This window comes from Mus musculus, chromosome 11 (assembly GCF_000001635.26).
Source record: "Mus musculus strain C57BL/6J chromosome 11, GRCm38.p6 C57BL/6J".
NCBI classification, from domain to species: domain Eukaryota; kingdom Metazoa; phylum Chordata; class Mammalia; order Rodentia; family Muridae; genus Mus; species Mus musculus.
In genome coordinates, this window is record NC_000077.6 from 99,477,765 (window position 1) to 99,493,966 (window position 16,202).

The 16,202-nt window shown below is 45.6% G+C and overlaps 1 protein-coding gene across 1 annotated transcript; it reads right to left on the bottom strand.

Moving 5' to 3' along the window:
• Positions 1-208: 208 nt before the first annotated feature.
• Positions 209-15,356, bottom strand: Krt23 (keratin 23). Its single transcript, NM_033373.2, has 8 exons — positions 14,905-15,356; positions 8,936-9,018; positions 7,929-8,085; positions 6,188-6,349; positions 5,981-6,103; positions 3,118-3,338; positions 2,280-2,311; positions 209-527 (listed from the first exon to the last, which is right to left on the bottom strand). Exons 1-8 carry the CDS (start codon positions 15,298-15,300, stop codon positions 433-435), a joined length of 1,269 nt encoding a protein of 422 aa, NP_203537.1. The 5' UTR covers positions 15,301-15,356; the 3' UTR covers positions 209-432.
• Between the last annotated feature and the right edge of the window lie 846 nt (positions 15,357-16,202).

Sequence of the window (16,202 nt, forward strand, 5' to 3'; positions counted from 1 at the left end):
ATCCCTTGGTGCATAGCTTCAGGGTGAACACATATGGTATTTGAAGATCCCTCTAGATCTTTCACAGACACGCTTCACAAATATCTCAGTAGGAAGACCCCGAGGCCCTGTCTTGCCTAATGACATAGGAGAAGACAGGATGCCACCTGTATGGAGGTCTATTGGCTCCAAACCAAATGCATGTTGATGGACCCCGGACACTGTACCATGAGAGCAGGAGAGTAGAGCTTTAATTTATAAACTTCTTCTTTCACTCAAAAATTCCAACAATATATTAAGAGCATCATGGGAAGTCCTGTGAGACCATTATAGAGAAAAGTTTCTGAATCTGAAAACTCCAAGGATTTCCGTCGAGACTCACCCATTAGCGCGGAGACAAAGACTTTCCATAGGGGGAGTGTGGTTTTTACAACAGGCAGAAACTCCTTGGCTTCATATATGCTTTTGGATCTCATTCACTTGAGAAAGAACGATTCTTCCATTGACACTCTCTTGAGTGATGGCCTTGATCGTTGAAGCTTCAGATCCTGAGGGCAAGACCATCGGAGAGGTCACTGGTGGGCTTCCCACACCATTGACACCAAGCAAACATTCAAGTCCCTGCTCCCAGACCCTGTAAGTTTCCTGTGTCTTGTAACCAAGCTATATGGTGGGCTCTGCCACAGGGAGGAAAGACCTGACCTTGGAGGAAATCCCCATGTCCTCCAGAAAGCAGAGATCTCTGAACAATGCTACTTTCTGGAGATCCAGAACCTGGTACAGAAGTTGATCTCTGGCCACCAGCTCTTGAGGAGTGCTTTCCACTCACAAGGATTCTGTGGCTCTTCACTACAGACTGTGTGTTTATGGAGTACTACAGGCCATCCAGGACATCGTGATTTAAGCTCTAGAAACATGACAAGGGTGGGTGAGAGGCCAGGGATGTTCACGGTCCTCAATGACACCATCCCTGATTTGAATAAGTGCTTTGCTGGCACATCAATAAACTGGTTCTAGGCCACAGGGAAGAATGGAAACTATTAATAAATGTACAAGGGGAATTGTAAAATGCAAGGCTCTTATCAGCATACGGTAGATTGTACATCAAGTATGGGGTTTCCCACCCCTGGATGCAGCTAAGAAGAGGTCTTGTGGCCTCTGTGCAATCTTTCAGAAACAAGGCAGTTAGAGCAGCTGCTCTGAAATGGTCAGTTCACCTCAGGTTCTCTGAATTGCTAACGCCTTAAAATAATTTTATTAAAACATCTAAGGAGAAAGTAATGCATGGTCCATGCTGATCTGTGCTAAACTTTTCTGTCATATGTCCATGGTAATCTGAGACAATGTGGTTCCCGGGTCACAGATGTGAGACTATTGAGTTGGACAAAGTAAAACCTTTGGTTGTTTCTTTCTTGTTCTTGTCCCTTTCCTTCAACGAGGAAATGCTTGCTCTGTCTTGAGCGTACTGTTAGGCAGCCTGCCTGTTACAGAGAAGGATACATTGTATTCCAGTCCCAACCTCACCTGGCCTCAGAACACATCTTTCCTGATTCCATACTCAAATCTCATGTGCACCCCTACTGCTCAACGCAGCCAGGCTTGGGAACTGATGCGATGTAATGTCTTAGGGGTCTACTTAACAGACTTCATTATTTAAGAGCAAGAGAGAATTCTAACAATCACCTCTTCAATCTATGTCTTTACAAAGGATTTGCATATACAAGCTGAGTCTCTCTTATTCAAACTTCCAAAGTCCCAAATGCTCGAACTTCCCAAGCTTTTGGGGCAGTGTCATGATGCTGTGGGGGACATTATACATGGCAAGACTTGACTCCACTCAAAAATATTATGTATATTTATACACGTATGTAAATGTGTATGTGTATGTATATGTAACGTGTATACATATATCAATGTGGTTTGTCTATAGGCCCCATGTATGTACATAACTAAATTTCATGTTTAGTGTTGGGTTCCATCCTCAAAATGCCTCATCATGTCCATGAAAATATGTAAGAAATAAAAATACCCCTCTCCAAACCCCTAATTCATTTGTTCCCAAGCTCTTTAAATAAGAAATATTTAGTGTTCTTCTGCTAAAATAACCAGGACCCACTTTGCTCTGAGGTACCTAAACTGTTAACTTAATTGAAAGATTCTGGCTATCCAGGGGGAAAATAAAAACTGAGCTGAGGACATTAGGGAGCTGCGTATGAATTATGACTAATATGGAGTGGGCAGACAGGCCGATTAGCTGAAGCAATAGTGTGAGAGGCGCGACGAAACAGATTCCCCTTTACCTTTCAGCCTTGACTCAGATCCATCCATCGTCCTAAGAAGGCAAAAAGGAAAAAAAGTCAAGTTATCAACAATCAGCCCTTCCCTTGGTCCTTCCTTTGTATGCTTGCTATTTTTCAGCTCTTTAGGGAGGCTAATTGAACCTGACAGATTCAAGATCATGAGATTGTGGGGGCAACTGGATCCCGAAAAGAGGGCCACCTTCCAGAAGTTCTGATATCAGGAGAATTCTCCCAAGTCTCCATGTCTTCCTGTTCCTCTCTCCGGCTTCCTACAGCCACCAATATCCTTATCTGGAGTTTGCGTCTCATGTCTGGGTTTTCTGAGCTCCTCAGACTGGGTGTAGTTTGTTCCAACCACATTTTATTCATGTAGTTTGAAAAAACCCTCTGACGCTCCCTGTTTTTGGACCAGAGGACACACATGGACTTTGTGATGGCTAGCTATGGTTTTAGGAATGGTCAGAAATATCAGTTTGATAATCTTGACTCTCTTAGTGAATCTATCTCTGCTGTTAGTCTACAAACCTTTCCCCTGCCTTTGGTTTTTATTTTCGAACTCAGCTTGAGTGCACTCTACTGGAGAAACACAACAGACATACCTGTTCTTCATTCCCCCATCTCTGCTTTGAACCATTACTAAGGGCTCTGAGAGCAAACCTTCACATCCAGGGAGAACCACCCTTTCAGCTCAGACTTAATGAAAAGCCTGATACAGGAATCTTCCAGAGAAAATTAATCTTTCTTTCTCTCTACATTCACCATGGCTGAGACCCTGGGGACACATCCATCCATGCACAGGAGTGTCACGTCCAGCACGTTCTAGCTGCTCCAGCCTCACCCTTCAGTGTCTCCCTCCAGGAGCCGGCGGTAGGTGGCGATTTCCTTCTCCAGGTGGGTTTTGATGCCCAGCAGCACCTTGTGTTCATTGTTCTGACGCTCCAGGTCTTGGCGGAGCTGAATCAGCTCTTCTTCGTAGTGGGAGATGATCTGCTGCATGTCCTGGAGACGGCAGGAGTATCGAGCCCGGGTCTCTGTCAGCATGTTTTCCAAAGCGGTTTTCTGAAAGACGGAACGATAGCCCACTCACTAGTCTACTAGGGGTGTCGGCAGCAGGGCTTGCGCAGAGTTAACTTACTCTGACCTCTCCGCAAGGCATTGTGGGTGATGCTGGGGCGAGACTTACGGGGTTGGGACTTGGGGTCAGTGCTGGGTCTTTGGCAAGAAGCCATTGTGTCAGGGAGCTCTTGACAACGCCACTGCATCCCCTAGCTTTGATGGTTTACACACTGGGGATCAGACAGGAGCTGCCTGGCTTTGAACTATTCCTGATGTTTCTATTTAATCTCTGGTTAGGTGGAGAATTCCAGGAGGGAGAGAGGCTGCATCCTCAGAGAGTGGTCTGATGGAGTGATGCCATGAACAATAGAGAATGCGTGGTTTTGAGTGATCACACTCGAATGCAAGATGAGCAATGAGTAACTTTTTAAGGATAAACATGTTCACAAGCATTATCACACCATCACAACAGACATTCCCATATGCTTAAAAATAACTTAGATGTTGATCTTAAACCAAGTGTCCAGTCATTTGGTAAATATAGTCTAGGTTGTAAGTGATAGTCTCTGATATCCAATAGCGACAGGCTGCCATTTTTTGAGGAAAATTCCGAAACTTTAAAACAAAGCATCTCAGGTAGGGTTGATATCAAGGGTTGATATCCCTCACTCTGTCCGGACTCACCACCTGCTTTTCTGTGGAACTTTAATTTTAAGGAGATAAACCATAATCATATTAGCTACCCACCCTTGAATGGCTGCTTCATTTTCAATGGGCTCTCATTAACACTGTCCGGCTATCAAACCATATTCCTCTGATTGCAGGCACCCCCCCATTCTCCCAGAGGTGTGTTTCCTTCTTTCCCCCTTTTTCTCACCCCTCATCTTCACATTCCCCCTCTCAGCCCTTAGCTTCACTGAGGAATGAAAGCCATCTGGAGGGAAAACCAACAGTCACTCAGCCTTGTTTCCAATCACTTGATCTATGTCCAGGTACTCAACACCTCCGATGACATGAGCCGTCTGCTGCCATTGCCTCCACCGGCCCCTGCCTCCACTGTCCTTTCTTCTAGATGATCCTACCTTGATTTTCTGCCTTAAATTTATACTCACAGCCAACATCCAGCGTCTCTGATTCCCTGCACAGATGGTAGACTTCCTCAAGGAGCTGGCTACACTGGTTGTCCCAAATTCTCCCTCCAAGGTAGCCTACAGAACCCCACGCTGTCTGGATCCATTGTGACCTGACCCATTATCCCCCTCTCCTCCCTATGCCCTCTCTGCCCTTCTCTCCTCTCCCGTTCTCCCCTTTCTTTATCTTTGCTGCAAGAACACACTTGTGCCTCCTGGCTTTTACATTTGCCGACCCCTCCCCGCTCCTCTCCAACCTGTAGCCACATAAAGCACCTCCTCATCTCTCTCAGAGCTTTCCTCAGCTGTCTGGTGCTCACGGTGTTTAAGGTGGCAGTTCTTCCTTCTGCCATGTCTCCCTGTCTCCCGTGCAGTCTTCCCCGCCTGACATACATATAGTTAGATGGTTGACAGAACTGTGGTTTACATCCTCAATGTTCATCACTAAATTCTCAGTGCTGTGCATAGTGCCAGAGGGGGAACACAGGCATCAGAGCCATATTGACCCCAGGACTATTGTGAAGTACAACAGTTGAAATACACTGGACCCTGCAGAGCATCACACCGCGATCACGACTGCCACCTTGACAATGCATATTCTTATGGGAGACAGGGTCTTCACCTCACAGCTTCGGATAGTGTCGAATTAACGATCTTTCTTCTGCAACCTCCCAAGCACTGGGGTTATGGACACGCATCCCCGTGCCTGGCTGACAGTGCACACTTTAATGTCTGACCTCGCTATCATTAATTCACAAAACAAGGTTATTCACCATATGGTTTTTGCAAAACAAATGAACTAATTAAGCATATTCAAAATGCAGGGTAAAGAACCTACTCTCAGGAGTTACGGTGGTGGTGATCAGAAGGTTCAGTAGATATGAATAAAATGATAGTTTGCATGGCATGAGTTTTGGATACAGTACTCACACAGGCTGTCTTACCAAACCACAATGAAAATAGAAATAGCATACCCTCATGAACGTATGCAGGGTAGTGTGTGACAGGTCACACACATAGTGAACAGGGAGTACATTGGAGTCAGCACAACTAAATCGGCTACTTATCATGCTTGAATTTCTTTTTACTGGAGTTTGGGGAACATACTGGTTATAAATGGGGTGAGAGGACTGATAGACAATATCTATGGGGAAGGGAGCTGTCTAGCATCCCCCACCCCTGAAATCACATGACCCCCACCACCAGCAGCTCACAAACTGTGTGACCGTTGCTAAATCTGTTAACTGCCTGGAGCTTTGGTTTCCTTTTTGTCAGAATGAGAAGGCCAAGACCTCCCAGGAAAGCACAATTTGACTACCAACAGCACTGGATATAAAGAGCTACTCAGTCAATGTCTAGCTATGCCTTTGCACATATTTCTTCTCCTCAACATGAACATTTTGAATGGATCGTAGACAATGAGAGAAGTCCAAAGGGGCCCGGGGAGCTGAGGCCAGGGGACAAGGTCATGGAAGGCCTTGTGAAGGAGACTGTACAGGGTCCAGCTCAACTCACCCTGCTGTGCTGGGCCTGCAGGTCAATCTCTAGGGCCTGGAATGTTCTCCTCAGCTCATGGATATCACTTTGGTTGCCCTGTACAGGCGCTGGACTGGCCACTTCCTGGGCCATGGCGGCTGACTGTGGAGCAAGCGTATGCAGGACAATCAGTATTGTGACGTGTGGGGATAGAAGAATCGGGCTGTCTGGTCACTTTTCTTTTACCTGCTCTCTGAACCAGGTGTCCAACTCTTGATGTTTCTTCTTTATTATTAACTCGTATTCCTGCCTCATATCTTCCAAGACCTTAATCAGATCTTCCCCTGGAGTAGTGTCCACCTTCACACTGACCTTGAAGTCACTCGGCAAGTGATTCTCCTCCATTTCCTGTTTAGTAACAGAGAAAGAAAATGAATTGGCCCGTGACAATCAGAAGGATGGATTGTTGTGTTAATTGGCATCGGTAAATGGTTCTATTTTCGTGGTTGCCACTCTCACTGGCATGCCAATTTTGTAGTTATTACAGATCGACTAGACATCATGTGCATTTTCTCCAAAACTTTATAAGATACAGACCAACATAACACATGTACCATGGTTTGGGTATAAAATGTCTCCCCCAAAGGACCATGCGCTGTGTGGACTTGGTTCTCAGCCACTAGAATTTTCTTGGTTGGTTCAGAAAGCTTTAGGAGATAAGGGACTTTTCTGGTGAGCCCCTGTGTTTGGGTCCTTGGAGAGATCTATCCCTGCCTCCTTCCTGTCTGTCTATCTCTTGAAGCCATGAAATGAAGAAGCTATTTTCCCCTATGCTGTGACACACTGCTCAAGTACGTGGGTCAAGTAGCCATGAATGGAGCCCCTGAAACTCTCAGCCCAAATGAATTTCCCCTCCCTAAAGATTGTTTCTGTCACAGTCACAACAATGAGACACAGCACACTCAGGGAACATGTAATAAGAACTCGTGGGAGAGGGGCTATTCACTTCATGAAGGACAGAGAGAAGCAAGACAGGGAGATAGATCGAGAAGAAAGAGGGAGATAGAGAAAGGGAAGAGGGAGAAGGAGAGAGGGAGAGTGAAAGGGAGTGGGGAAAAGAGGGAGGAGAAGAGGAAGAGGGAAAGAGAGGTCAGATGAGGGGAGGGAGAATGAGAGGAAGAAGGGAGAGAGGAAGGGAGAGAGAGAGAGAGAGAGGGAGAGAGAGAGAGAGGGAGAGAGAGAGAGAGAGAGAGAGAGAGAGAGAGAGAGAGAGAGAGAGAGAGAGACTTTCACAGAACATAGAACTCTCCAGTCTGGCAATGCCAGCTGCCCAGTGAGCCCCAGGCATCCCATCTCTGCTTCCTCTACACCAGGGGTTTCACGAGTGTGCTGGGGGTTTGAATTAATGTCTTTAGCTTCTGCAGCAAACACTTTATTGACTAAGTCTTCTTCCCAATCCCAGTTATGATCTTTCTACACGTGGTGTACATGCACGTGTGTATGTATCTTTCCTTGTGTGCTTGCATGCACATGTGTGTTCATGTGCATAGTGCCTTATTGTTCTCTACTTCTTTATTTTATTGAGGCAGGGTCACTAGCTGAGCCTGGAGCTCACTGACTTGATTGCTCTTGGCTAGCTAGCTTGCCCTGAGGGTCTGGTCTCTGCCTCCCAAGTGCTAGAATACCCACACTTCCTTAGGGTGTCCTGATTCTTACAGTATTATACTAACAAGTCTAGGTAACCAGTGTGTGATAACAGATTATTAATTATTGTTATTTTGCCAATCACTGGTAATTATGATTGTACTTGGAGGTTTTGTTTAACATCTAAGAAGACAACCTTTAAATTGGAAAAAAAATCAATGTTTCTGTGGTTCCTTATGAGGAACCTGGCACTCAGGTGGTGGTCCCTCCTGTTGCTATGGAGTCACACTGGACTGAGAAGTCAGAAGCAGAGAGGGTTCCCAGGAGCCCAGGGCGGCCCCACCTGCTCATGGCGTTTCTTCATGAGGATCAGCTCTTTCCTCATCCCCTCCACCTCCTGTTCCAGGTCTGTTGTGACAATGGTCAGATCATCCAAGGTCTTTCGGAGGCCCTCAACTTCAATTTCCAAGTCTTTCTTTAACGAGTGTTCGTTTTCAAACCTTTGGTGAGAGAGGGGAAGAGCAACTTGTTGTTGGAAGATGGAGGGCATGGCCAGGGTCCACTTGGGTTTAGAGGGGATGCTCTTATTTTTGAGCGACTGACTGATACATACAGGACATTTTTAGCACATCGATACATTGATACAGGACATATCATATGTATATGTATATATAGATACACACAGATATAGCACATTGTTTCATGCTATGCTTGTCTGTGGTAGTGACTCAGTGCCAACTTTTAATTGAGTAGAGAATAGAATACACACAGCCAGGTATCCGTACCTAGCTTTACGACCCATGAATATGTTTTATGTGTGTTTCATCTATATACATTGATGAAAAAAATGTTTCTTTTCCTTTGTGGTTGTTGGTTATTTATTTATTTTTGAGATAAGATCTTGCTATGCATCCCAGGCTGCTCTTGAACTCAATAAACACCCCAGGCGACTCTTAACCTCACAGTCCTACTGCCTCTTCCTCCCAAAAGCTGAGATTACAAGTATACACCAATGCACATTGCTCATTGCTGAAAATGTTCAAAGCCAACTCTAGACATTATGACATTTCAACTCTAAATACCACAAAGTACATTTTCTTTAAGGAAAAAAATTTTTTTTCTAAGTAAGTATGACAATATTACTGTACCTGAAGTGGAAAGTTCTTAATACGACCCAATTCTTGGTTTGTATTAAAATCTTCACATGCTATCACGTGCACGTGTACCTGGGGTACTTAAATTGCATGTGACTTTTGTCCCGCCCTTTAGTTATAATCCAGCAAGATTTTGGCAGCAGGTTATGGCAGGCCGAGCTTTGCCTCTGTGGAACTCTGTGAGGAAGGGACTTACTTCAGGTTGAAGTCATCCACTGCCATCCTGGCGTTGTCAATGAGCACGACAATGTGGGCATTGGCCATCTTACCGTCCACTATCTGTAAAATATGTTCACGGAATTATTCCAGTTGGACAGATCCAGCCATGACAGCAGTGTGTCTGCATCCAGGTTTCTTCCACCAGTGACTTTCAGGACAGACAAACTATTCTCCTTTTACAAAAAGGTTTTGTGTGTGTGTGTGTGTGTGTGTGTGTGTGTGTGTGTGTGTGTCTGCATGCATGACTTTAGCGCACCATATATGTTCAAGAGCCACTGGAAATCAGACAGACACCTGAACTGGGTGCTGGGAACCAAACCCAGGTTCTCTGAGAAAGCGGTAAGTGCTCTTAACTACTGAGCCATCTCTCCAGCCCCTTAGACAGCTTCCTCTGTATGCAGCAGAATGATGGGACTCAAATCATAGGTGCTAGGTGAAAAACATGGTAAGACTATGTCTACAGTTGATTTTACAGTCTTTTAAAAAAATATAACTTTCTCTCCCTCTTTTCTTCATTACTATCGATATTACTATTATTATTTAAGCCACTAAGTCCAATTAGTGTTGTGTATACATGCACTGGGGAGCAGCCAACTAACTACCAGTTGCCATTCACTCTCCCTCTTCCTGTGGTCACCAGTAGTCAGTAGCTTCTCAGCTAAGGGTAGGGCCTCACAAGCCCCTGGCCCGTCCATCCTGGAAGTCCTATCTGGCTTGATTTCGTGCAGGTTCTGTGAAGGCATCCTAGCTTCTGGCTGCGCGTTCCTGTGTGCGCGCATTCCTGCGTGTGCGTTCATGCGTGCAGTAGCCATGCCACATCCTGAAGACAGCAGCATCTCACAGCGCTCCTCCACATCCTCTGGCTCTTACATTCTTTCTGCCGACTCCGCCCCAATGCCTTGGAGAGCAGGGCAGGTTGATATAGATGGGCCATGTTGAGCTGGGCACGCACAATCGCTTATTGTTAGCAGTTTGAACAGTTGTGAGTCTCTGCTAACTCGTACCCACTACAGTAAGAACCTTCTCTTACCAAGGCTGAGAACAGCACAGATTTATGTAGCAGGCAGGGATTGATTTGGCCACTGCAAGAGTAAAGGAGGGTAAGAGAGGACGGTGCCTCTTGGCAATGCCTTCTAATTGCCTGGTAATGAGACTTTTCCCTTTCAAAGATAGTGGTATGTGTGTGTGTGTGTGTGTGTGTGTGTGTGTGTGTGTGTGTGTGTGTGTGAGTGTATGCGTGCTCATGTTCATGCATGTTCCCATGCATGTACTTCAGAAGAATGGAGGAGGACCTCAGGAGGAGGACCTCAAGTGTCCCACTCTATCACTTGCCTCTCCACTCCTTTGAGACAGGGTCTCTTACTGAAGCTGGAGTTAGGATGGTGGCCAGCAGATCCCAGCAACCCTCCTGTCTTCCCACTAGTGCTGGGGTGACAGGTGTGCATGCATTGCTCTCATCCACTGAGCCATCTCCCCAGAGTCTCAGTCTTTTCTTGCTGTAACTACAAGGTAAGATTTCCTAAAGTACGGTTACTATCTTAGGCACATGTAATTCTTGCTAGCGACACATTCACATTTCCATTGTGAGAGCTAATTTGAAGAATACTTCATATAGTCTTCATATAAAGAAATTATTATTGTTATCATTATTATTGCTATTATTATTACTACTATTATTTTGCCCACAGAGACTAGAACCACACACATATCCTTCAGGAAGATGCATTTGTAATATATTTGTGATGAGACTCCCTTGATAACAGCTATGAAAACACAAACTCAGTGAATTCTTTACCATCAAATGGTGCTGTTTAAGAAGTTTCTACAGTATTAAAACCTTCAGCTAAAGACTCACTAGATATTTACATAGGTTTTATGTACATTAAAAAGACTCGTTGGAGGTGTTTGAGCAATTGACTGGCTATACAGGGCATTGGGATCAGAGCAAGGACTCACATTTGATTTATATCGTGATCTTTGGGAAAACGGAGTCAATTTCTCATTATCTAAAGATAAAGTAATGGTTCCATTTGGAGCATTGCTACAGGGTGCAGCTGCTGTGCTTCTCTGGGCTGGCTTCCTTCCTGATCAGGCCCCATGGTTGGGCAGTCACTCCGCCTTTGTGCTCTGGTCCCAACATTTGTTCAATAAGGGTTTTGTATTTGAAACAGGTGACCTCAGAGGTCCCCCTTTTAAGCTTTTGCAGTGCAGCTGGAGAGGCAGAACCTTTGGCATTCCCACTGTATTTGTACAGGTAATTCCTTTATTTAGAGAGGTTTTTTTTTTTCCCTTAGTGTAAAGCTCTTCCTTAATACAAAGGTGGCTTTTAAAACTCTAGTCCTATTTAAAGCTTTGCCAATGACATGGAATTTGGTCCTGTGAATTAACAATAGCAGCTTTCACAAGTAGGGGGGATGCTGGGTCTAGACCTCAAAGATCAGGCCTGGGGTCACCCACTAGCTGGGTAAGGACATCAGAGACTCATTTTCCTCATCTACAACAATAATAATGGTTACTGACCACTGGCACAGACCAATTGTAAGAGTCAGAAGATAGTAACGAGATAATGTTGCAGGCATGCTTGGCCTGCTACAGGCACTGTGAAAGGGTCATTGGACTTTGTCCTGAAAGTGTAAACTGCAGGTATTTCCTTGCTTCTTGTCCACAGCATTGCTTTATGGCATTTTTATTTAAACCAGCCTTCTCCCTTCCAGGCTTCTTATCCTTGGTATTATTTGCTCATGCAAAATAAAAGTAGCTCCGCCCCCAAAGCTCGGGACTCTGTGGTAAGCCTTTCTTTCTTGTGCACTGTGTGACTGTATTCATCCATGCTGCTAGGCTGGCTGACAGCCTCTCATGGAGCAGCCTTGCAGTGTAAACACCAGAAACAGAGAAGTCAAAATACCCTGGGACCTTATTTGGCTTTTCCATGTTAAAGTGGTCAAGTGGTCACTTACCCATTGAGAAGCCCACACCAGGTTTGTGATCCCACCCTCTCTCTCCATCATCACTCTTATGGTCCACGAGCGTGAGACCTTGGAGTGTACTCGGCATCTAGCATATGTAGGTCTGGGGATGAAGGTCAGTTTGCAGAGTGCTTGCCTAGCATGGGTTCAATTCCGAGCACTGCATAAGTGGAACATGATGGCACGTTCTATCAATTCTAGGTCAGGAGAGGTGAAGGTAGGAAGATCCGAAGTTCAAGGCCATCTTTGGGTATATAGTGAGCTCAATGCCAGTCTTGGCTACATGAGACCAACTTTCTCTGAACTATCTACATATGTATGTGCATGTATGCATTTACATATTTATGTTTATGAGCCTGAGTGTTGTGTGTGTGCAGCATGTGTACACGGAAGGCTGCAAAGGACAGAGAGGCCATTGGACCACCAGGAACTGGAGTTATAGGTAGTTTTGGGTCACCCTTTAGGGTCTGGGAACTGAACTTAGGTCCTCTCCAAGAGCAGTAACCATGGAGCCAGCTCTCCTGCAGCCACATCTCACATTTAAAACTTCTTCTCACTCTTTGGCTTTGCTTAATGTAATATTGTGGTGCAGTCACTGTTTCCGAGACATCCTTCACAGTCATAAAAGGATGCGGATGGATTGAGAAACAAGATATGAGGCGTATATTTTAAACCCTGTGTTGTAATAATCACTTAGATTCTCCCCAAGGCCCTGAGTTCATTCTATGAAAATCTAGTTGATGCATTAGCAGAGTATCATTGCCCCAAGGCATGTAATCTCCCACTCAGGAGACAATTTGACCATGCTTCCAAATGTCAAATACCAAGAATCATCAGGGAGTTTTAGAAACGATATTCCTATTGCTGTGTCCAATTTCTGTGTTTTCAAAAGGTTTAGATTAATTTCTGAACTACGTTTCTCACAGACTTTCTGAGTAGCATTTAACATTGCAAAATGAGGATAAAATGTCTATTTATTCAGAGTACTTCATCAGGACAGAGGAGAGACCAGCCCCAGGTGACTGAGGAATCCCTTAGGACCTGGCAGAATGACAGGAATGACAGGAACCTCAACCTCCAAGAGTGACACTCTTCCAAACCAGAGAAGATGAAACATCCAAAGTACAAGTCGAGAAAAACATGAACTTTGACCTATTTGGCCCGAGAATCCAGAGGTCTGCCCCTGTTGAGAGTGGGCTGGCTGTCTTTACTCATAGTTGAACCTACTCCTTATCTCCGTCCCCGCCCCCAATTCCATTCTAAAGAATTTAGAAAAGCAGGTATAAGAAGTATCCAGTTTCAGTCCCCTGGTCTGGAAGTTGGGGATAAAAATATTTGCCTCCCAGATCTGTGAGAATTGAACGTTGTGAACTATGTGTGACATGGGCTGTTCTGTCAACCCGCCGCATGATCCATGGGACTAAGACATGCATTTCATCTTTGTATGAGGCTATTGAGTTGGTATCACGCAGGGTGGAGGTTGGATCATTTGAAACAGACCTGAGGGGAAGTCCCACCCTGCCCTTGGCTGCTGGCTTGGAGGTTATTTCACAGTTTTGAACTTTAGTTTCCTAACAGAGTTGCAAGAATTACGTCAGATAACATAGATGAGTCCAGTTGTGGCAGAAAGCCCTTCGCACAGATTTAACACCCTCCACACCGCACGGCATACAGGAAATGCTCAATAATTGTTCCCTCCCCTTTCTTTCCTCTCCCTACTTCTCTCTCTGGTTGGACTGCCTGCTGTTGGAGCAGGTGTAATCTGGTATTTCTTTTGGGAGTCATGCTCCCAGCTTTCCATCTGTAGACATCATCTTTCCCCTCCATTCTAAAACCAAAGCAACTTCATGAAACGAAAAAACAGCGTGAGGATGTTGAGTCACCTTGTTTTCTTCACAGAGACGACCGCGCACTCTGTAGTTAAGGCAATTACGCACTTGGTTATTAGGCCGATTATTCAATAATTAGGGGTCATTACAAGGACAGATTTATGTTATCTTGATTGGTCCTTCCTACATTCAAGCAAAGATGGCTGAGCATTGTGAAATAATATGGTATTAATATTGGAAGCCTGCAATGGCCTTTCCGGGGGTGCGGGGGTTAAATCATGCTCCTTCATACAAAGGGAAGGGTTATAGCTTTAAGAACACAACTGTGAGATGACTGTCACCCCTCTGCTTGTATCCAGGCATCCCAGAAAGTAGAAGCTGAGCATCTTAGGTGTTTGACTGGGAAGCATGGTATTCTTTGGGAAGCCCATCTCTCCAGTTTTTAAATGCCCAATTTTACTATTCTCACCCCCCCACCCCCAGCAATATGCCTTTATCAGAAGTGTGACCCACTTTATCTTTTAGCAGTTCCTAGAAAAATATCCAGGGATGTCCACGATCTATCTGCTGCTGGAGAGACAGCTTTTTCCGCATGACCTACACAGTAGCGTAACTCAGCCTTTTGTTGATAGAGAGTCACACTGTCGTCAGGCCTCTGAGGTGGAGCAGAACTGATCTGATTTGGAAGCAAATTCTCTCCTGGGCCTTGTGTACCGAGGGTGCACCCTGCATAGCAGCCTTATCATTTCTGTGATGTCGTTGGATCTTACGTGATACTTGCACGGTGACAGGCTGTCTGACACTCCTAAGGCTCACATATTTGGTTCACCCCCCGCCCCACCCCCCCATGTTTTAAAGTGTGTAGAAAACCAGGCAGTTTTGCTGTTTAAAAGATAGTGTATAGTAAATCTGAAATGTTTGCTGTCTGGTTTCTACATCATTTGCAGAGAGGAAATTATTTTTATAAACAGATTTCCCCGAATCCATCCATACTTAAGCTATAGCAGTAAGATTTGGGTGAGCAGTACTTGAGCTGAGTTCTTTTTGCTGTTTGCCCTGGGAACTGCCATGCACACAGTCTGGTTCCCCCTCCCTCTATCCTCTCTGGGTATGGCAGTACCATAGCTACAGGGTCTCTCTCAGTGTCTTACCTGCTCCTGCAGGCGGCTGATGTTTTCCTCATACTGGGAATAATCCTTTCTGTGGCTGGGTTCTCTCTCCTGATGCCACCTTAGTATACGGGTTTCCAGCTTCGAGTTAGCCTCCTCTAGAGCCCGCACCTTCTCCAGATATGTGGCCAGGCGATCGTTGAGATTCTGCATGGTGGCCTTGCCATTGCCACCTAGCAGGGGACTGCTTCTTCCAGACCCCCATGATCCTCCAGGAGGCAGGCAGCCTGGCGTGGTGAAGGAAAGGGAGATGCGGACACCCCCTGCGCCTCCATGGACACTCGGTGCCCGATGGCAGCTCCCCTGCCGCCCCCGGGTGCTTCCGAGGCTGTGGACAGAGGCCGAGTAGGTCTGGTTAAAGCTGTGGCTGGAGTTCATGGTCCCATCTGTGTATGGAGCAGGGCTATCTCAGCTCTCTGACGCTCACAGGACTGAACTGCCTCAGACTGCTTGAGATGGTTTTATGCCCTTTGCTGTGGGAGTTTCCTTCTCTGACAACTGTACCGACAAGATCCTATCATTGTGCAATGTGTGTTTCCTCTTGGTCAATCCGGAGGTGCCCCTGGGCCAACACACTCTGCTGTTGTTGTTTAGAACCACGTGAATATGCCAGTTACCACCTCCCTCCCAGTGGTAACCCGGAGGCGTGGCCCAGGCCACCAGGTGGGTAGCAGATCTCAGATGTCTTTCTAATCTCGCAGTGGAAAATTTCCAATGTACATTCGCCCAAAAAAGGTCAGATTAAAGTCCACAGTAAGACTGGTGTGGTATAGCTTTTCTTTTAAAAAAAACCAACCATTAATCTCTCTCACACACACAGTGCTCCAGATAAACCCTCTTACACCAGGATAAGAAAGACTTACAAGGTTAGAACCAGAACAAACCAGAATCTCAAGTCCTGGAGGAAATCTGCTCCCGTGCGGAAGGAAACAGAGAGGGCTCTGAATATCTGATTCCTTTGTGTCTGCTGCCGTTTGATGGAAAGTAATTTCAAAGGAATCACTCTTCAGAACAAACCCTCAATTACAGTCGTAATTAATTAATGAATGACTGGCCTTCCGCTTCCAGGATGCCTTTGATCCCAGCACACCTCAAAACCAAACAAGCCAGCCTGTGCCTGGGATGTCCCTGGGCTCCAGGGAGGAAAAGATGGCTTTGCTATTTGACCAGTAGCCCTGGGCAGTCTCTGTTTTTTTTGGTTGAGTCCCCGGACCATTGACCTGTATGCGATCTACAGCAGGGGCTATGAAAACAGGAAGCCCGTCGTGGTGGTCTGACAT

Excerpts from the sequence above, each read along its gene's own strand:
- Krt23 (NM_033373.2), bottom strand. The coding sequence starts at position 15,300 with ATGAACTCCAGCCACAGCTTTAACCAGACCTACTCGGCCTCTGTCCAC. Across the intron at positions 9,019-14,904 it reads TCAGCCGCCTGCAGGAGCAG|ATAGTGGACGGTAAGATGGC; the intron begins GTAAGACACTGA and ends CATATTTTACAG. Across the intron at positions 528-2,279 it reads ATCTGAGTCAAGGCTGAAAG|GATCTGAAGCTTCAACGATC; the intron begins GTAAAGGGGAAT and ends TCTTGCCCTCAG.